The following is a 5,662-nucleotide window of genomic DNA, read 5'->3' as shown; positions in this document are numbered from 1 at the left end:
TATGACTAATTTAGCTTATTCATTCACCTATACAGCACATGTCTTTAGAGCACCCAGAGGAAACCCACATGAACACGGAGAGAGCATGCAAACTCCACACAGAAATGCCATCTGACCCAGCCGGGACTCCCACCAGCGACCTTCCTACAGTGAGGCCTTATATATAAAGAAATCTATTTGCTTAAGTCAGCTGAACAGTAAACAACAACAGCAATAGAAACCACCAAAGGACACCATATGAACACAGCCAAAATGACTTATTAGAGCATGCACATCTTTGTCATTCCAATGGATTTTTAAAAATATGTACATGCCGCCTTTTCTTCCATGTTTCTTGAACTTTTCCCCTTTATGAGGAAAACTATTGAATACTATAAAAGCTGTTCAGCGTTTTTTTTTCTTCTGATTAACATTTAATAGACTTTAACTAAAAGTTTTAGATTCTGAGCAGGACAGCACACTGGTTCTCCCGCAGCATGTTTGTTCATCATTTCTATCTTAATGTGTTGATCATTTTCTGTTGTGTTTCTGTATTGTGTGAAGGTCACCCAGTCCACAGTTTATGCTGCTATAATCTTTATTCAGTTTTATTCATAAACTATGTACAATATATACACTGTGCTCACGTCGGCTCCAGGTCTCTTGGGTGAAGGTCTCTCAGTGACGTGGTCTCTTCTGGTCGCCGTGCGTCTCTGGTGGAGATGGGGAGCGGGAACGTTTCCCTCTGGCGTCCTGGACTGAAGATGCTGCACCAGCTGAGGAAGAGGAGGACAGCGGCTTGGTCTGGCAGGAGACGGACGGCCTCTTTTTCTTCTCAGCAGCATAGGCCTCACTGAACAGATCGAGCGCAAACACACACAAGCAGACATAATGTGAGATTTTCACAAACACTAGAACATGCTGCAATGCCAAGTACAGTTTACTCACGCGTCTATGATGGGAATGACGTATTTGCCGCTGCCGTCCATCATGACTCCCTTTCGGTTTGGGTCGTCCACCTCCAACAGGAAGCTGCGTGGAATCCCTGTGCTCCTCCTGATGCGCTTGTGCGGAGCAGAGCTGCTGCCCTGTGAATTCATGAGTGACAGTCAAACGACAGAGCAAACAATCTGACTGATGGAGACAAGAGCTCAAGTTCACAGCAACCATAAGCTTAGAAAACCCAGTTACCCCTTTAGAGGGGCAGTGCCTAATGTGGTGTCCTGGGATCCCACAGTGGAAGCAGACATAGTTGGGTGGAAGAAGCCCAAGCAGTGTCATGGCCTCACTGATGAACATCAGAACCATGAGAATCAGCTCTAACATTTCTCCCATAACCAAACCTGTCAGTGTCTGAACGCTCACCTGCTGGAGTAGTAGCACAGACTGGACTGGTACATCACCGCTTTTAGCTTGTCCTCCTCTGATGCCTTTGCCTCAGCCAGATTCTCAGTCTGTTTCACAGGCATTTGCACATTAGAATTTAATTTCACTGATTTGCTCTAAATAAACACCCTCAAATCTCCCTAAGAAGCTGTGTGTGTTTGTGTGTCTGTGTTTGTGTGTATTGTTTGCTAAACACTGTGTTTTGATATTCTGCACTACATGTCATTATGACGCCTCAAATGCAAACACTGCAGTTCAATACAGAGCAGCACAGTGGGGTGAATTAATCATTTGTTCAATACCTTCAACAGCTGCTCCAGTGAGAGGAGTGAAGAATCACCTGTTTGAGAAGATTTGGCTGATGGTCCAGCTTGATGTCTGCAAAACAAAGGAGCTTGTGTGACTAAAACACCACAGACAGACTCAAACTCTTGATTCAACATCTATCAGAGGATGATTGCGCTCATTTCACATGACTTACCCAACAAATCTTCTGTTGGAGGACTTCAGTCCAGCCGCAGGGACCCGTCTGATGATGACCGACGTGTTTTTGGGGATGAGAGCATCATCATCTGTGTATTCTGACACCAAAATAAAGTTTGAATATAGCAATAATCATTTACCATGGTATACTTTGAGCGCCATTAGCATTTTAAAACACTGAAAACATCACTATATGTCACCATCAGAGTCATGATAACACATGTCAGCTTCTACAAGTCTGTCTGATAACACATCTAATGTTAGTGTAATATAGTTTAAGTGGCTTTTCCTCATCTCACCTTCATCAGTTTGGGCTTTGCTGATCTTCAGCTGGCAGAACTTCAGCCTCTCGCGCCTCATGATCTGCCGCTTCAGCTCTCCCACAGTGATGTTGAGGCCCTCAAACTGGAGCGAGTCGTGGGTGAGTCGACTCTGAAACCTGTAATGAACACAAGACATACTGAACACAAAACACAGTGTGATAGCAAGGGTCAAACCTGAATGAAGGGAGCAGCAGGCGATCAATCGATGTATCCAACAATCAATAATATCAATAATCTGCGAATAAGTTGCCACGAAGAACGCCGAGATCAGATGCCAATGACAGAGCGGAGTTCAAAACAACACAAAAAGAACCGTTGCCAAGGATGCTGACGATCACGTGACGAGGCGCTAAAAAACTTCCGCGTTATTTTCTCATAAATAATATTGAAAGCATTACTATGATAATAATAAAATAAACAGCAGAACAGTTGGACATCTCTGAATAAAACACAGCAGCGTTTCCGTACACGAATGATTCTGGCCTTTGTAAAGAGTCGGGCGAGTCAATGAATCAGTGATTCGTGGCTGAATGAATCACTCAAAGCATCACTCGATTAAAGCGGTCTCTTGCTGCCACCTATTGGCGATTTGTTTTTCCGTTTTTAAAGTATTTTAACACTTTTTTTAAGGCACCTTCAAATGTATTTTCTACTAAAGTTCATATCCGTTAAAAATGATTTAAAACTCTCTAAGCTCATCATTTCTTGATGCGTTTATAATGTTAATATAAATCCATTCATGTTTGTGTTTGATCTTCATTATGTGTTAAAATCAATACAATATTAAAGTTGCATTATCTAAATCCAAATTTTAGTTCAAAGCTTTATTATACAGCAATATTTCTATACATTTCTGTAAAGATACTGTCTATTTGAGTCAGAAGATTTTCAGTGTGTGTGTGTGTGTGTGTGTGTGTGTGTGTGTGTGTGTGTGTGTGTGTGTGGCAGTGGATTACAGTAAATGTAGAAGTGATCAGAAGTGTGTGATATTTATTGTCTCTGATATTTCAAAACACATTTTAAGAGTCCAAAAGATTTACTGCCTGATGAAGCCTGTTATAATGCAGTTATGATGACCCTATAAATCTAGAATTGTCAGAACAATAAAAATGAGGGAAGAGATTATTTAGTATTTCTCCTCTTTTTTGTATGTGTAAGTGCTCCTTGAAGAAAAGTCTGCGTCTCTCTGTGTTGCTCAGGATGCACTGCAGTGTCTATTCACAGGCGCGATCCCACTACTGATCGGCACGGGTGCTTTGACCTGCTCCGTCTCGGGCCGGTTCACCCCTCCTTAAACGACCTGGTGGTCCCGAGCTCCCCCAGGAGAACCATATTGATACCGAACTTAGCGCGGACACCCGATCGACATAGTCCACTGCAGCCCAGAAGCCCTGAGCTCAAGCGATCCGCAGACTCAGCCTCCCAGCAGCTTGGATTACAGGCGCGCGCCACTGAACCCGGCGGGAGCTGAGAGAATCAGAGCTGTGGAGAATCTGATCATCACAGCGACCTCTAGTAGAGGAAAAATGAATGCTGAAGTAAATTTGACTTTTATTGGTCTTATGGCACTGAATAAAAATATTTGTCCCAAATAAAAAAATTATATAGTTATTTATAGTAAAGACTATAGTGTTTTGGGACCACACAGTAAAGTTCATTACACTGTATAATATAAAAAACAAACATTTGTGCTTTATTTAAAGGTCAAGTCAGGTTTACTGTTGTATAGCTGCATGACAATGGATAAAAAAAAACTAATAAAAACACACATCTAGAAGACAAGAGTAAGCAGTAAAGTACACTGAGAAAAGGTGTTCAATTGCTGTTTTTTTGCATTAACAAAGAGTCATAAACACAATTTTACGCAAATGTATATTTTATAAAATATGTAATGAATAATACATATAGAATTAATATTTTCATAACTAAATTATTTATAATGTGTCATTTAACAGTAAAACATCTTGTCAAATAGGCCACAGTATACATCAGGAAATGAAAAGCTTTTAAATGACAACAGAAAAGCAGTTCAGCGACTAACATTCACTCATTCAGTGATATCTCATTTATTCATTCATTCACTAATTAAGTCAATACCTTTTCAGTCACTAAATATGGTGTCAGATGCAGATGTGGCCTCTATCAGTGTAATGTAATCTACATCTTATATTGTACAATGACCCTGATCTGTTGGTTGCAGATTAATAATCACAAACATAATTTTCTATTCATAAAAGCTAAAAACTTATTTAGTGTCAGAGAGTACAAAGTGATTTTAGTTTACCCTCTAATATTGCAACTGTTTAGTCTTTAGACCAAAGAGTTTGTGGTTTTTAATCTGTGTTGTTGCTGCTTTATTTCATCACCTCAGTGTTAGTGTGCAATTCAGAATAATGTGCAGCTAAAGATGAAACAGTCTATCAATTCATGCCACAGACTGTGTCAGATTCTCTCAAGTCTTATATTGAAAGCACTGATGGTCACAACCGCATCTGACACCACAGTTAGTATCTCAGCAAGGGTTAAATGATCATTGTTTATCTCAGTTAATGATTAGTTATTCACGATAAGGAGCAGGTATTAAAGTGGAAGATTAAACCATTAAAGTTGTACTTTTTCAGAGGTTCACTGTTTGCACACTTAATCTTAAATGGATAGTTCACCGCATAATTATGATTGTGAAAATCCTAAATTTAAATTTTTGACTGAAATATCTCTTAGCTGCACAATATTTCAGCATCGATATCTCAATGCGATCATTCACAAAACTGGGTCAGTTGTCATTTTTGTGTGAAGTTTGCATGTTCTCCCCGTGTTTGCAAGACATGCGGTATAGGTGAATTAAATAAGCTAAACTGCCCGTAGTGTATGGGTATGAATACAAGAGTGTGTGGGTGTTTCCCATTGGGTTGCAGCTGGAAGGGCATCTGCTGCGTATGCTGAATAAATTGGTGATTTCTTCTGTTACAATTCCCCAGATTAATGAAGGCACTAATCCAAAATGAAAATGAATGAATGAATGAGTCTAGATAATAGTTTAGCCTTTGAATATGTTATGAGGCCTGTGACTAAAAAAGGAACTTAAAAGCATTCAGGACTAATAAATTGCACATTTGTAATTTTAATAACAAAATAATTTATTTTTATATTTATAAAATGAAGACTATAATGGTATTATTTTACATTTGATTTTCAAAATGCTGTACCTAAAGACTGTTAGACTCCTCAGAAAACAATAAAGCCCTGTTCATTTCATTTCTACAATTTTTTCATTGAATTTATCTCTGCTCATAGACTATTATAATTTATGCAGATGCACATCTATCATAAACAAATCACCCATTTTGTATTTTTTCTACAGCTATATGTATTATGATACAATAAACCACTTTTACTTTAGTAAAAAAATAAAATATACCACAGTATTTATTACATTTTATCAGTTAATAGTTAATACAGAATGTTGTGGCATTCACAAAAAAGCATAATGA

General features: G+C 38.9%; 1 protein-coding gene across 2 annotated transcripts; it reads right to left on the bottom strand.

The window, feature by feature from the left end:
* Positions 1-559: 559 nt before the first annotated feature.
* On the bottom strand, positions 560-3,633 carry LOC141376691 (E3 ubiquitin-protein ligase RBBP6-like). 2 transcript variants are annotated; one of them, XM_073917220.1, is made up of 7 exons: positions 2,148-3,633; positions 1,847-1,946; positions 1,668-1,743; positions 1,345-1,433; positions 1,171-1,267; positions 928-1,067; positions 560-832 (listed from the first exon to the last, which is right to left on the bottom strand). In XM_073917220.1, exons 1-7 carry the CDS (start codon positions 2,305-2,307, stop codon positions 658-660), a joined length of 837 nt encoding a protein of 278 aa, XP_073773321.1. In that variant the 5' UTR covers positions 2,308-3,633; the 3' UTR covers positions 560-657. The 2 variants fall into 2 exon arrangements, with proteins under 2 accessions (XP_073773321.1, XP_073773322.1); XM_073917221.1 differs by lacking the exon at positions 1,171-1,267.
* Positions 3,634-5,662: the final 2,029 nt, after the last annotated feature.

The sequence above is a fragment of the Danio rerio genome, chromosome 11 (assembly GCF_049306965.1).
Source record: "Danio rerio strain Tuebingen ecotype United States chromosome 11, GRCz12tu, whole genome shotgun sequence".
NCBI classification, from domain to species: domain Eukaryota; kingdom Metazoa; phylum Chordata; class Actinopteri; order Cypriniformes; family Danionidae; genus Danio; species Danio rerio.
The sequence above is the reverse complement of the archived record's forward strand: the minus strand, read 5'-3'. Positions and strand labels throughout refer to the sequence as shown.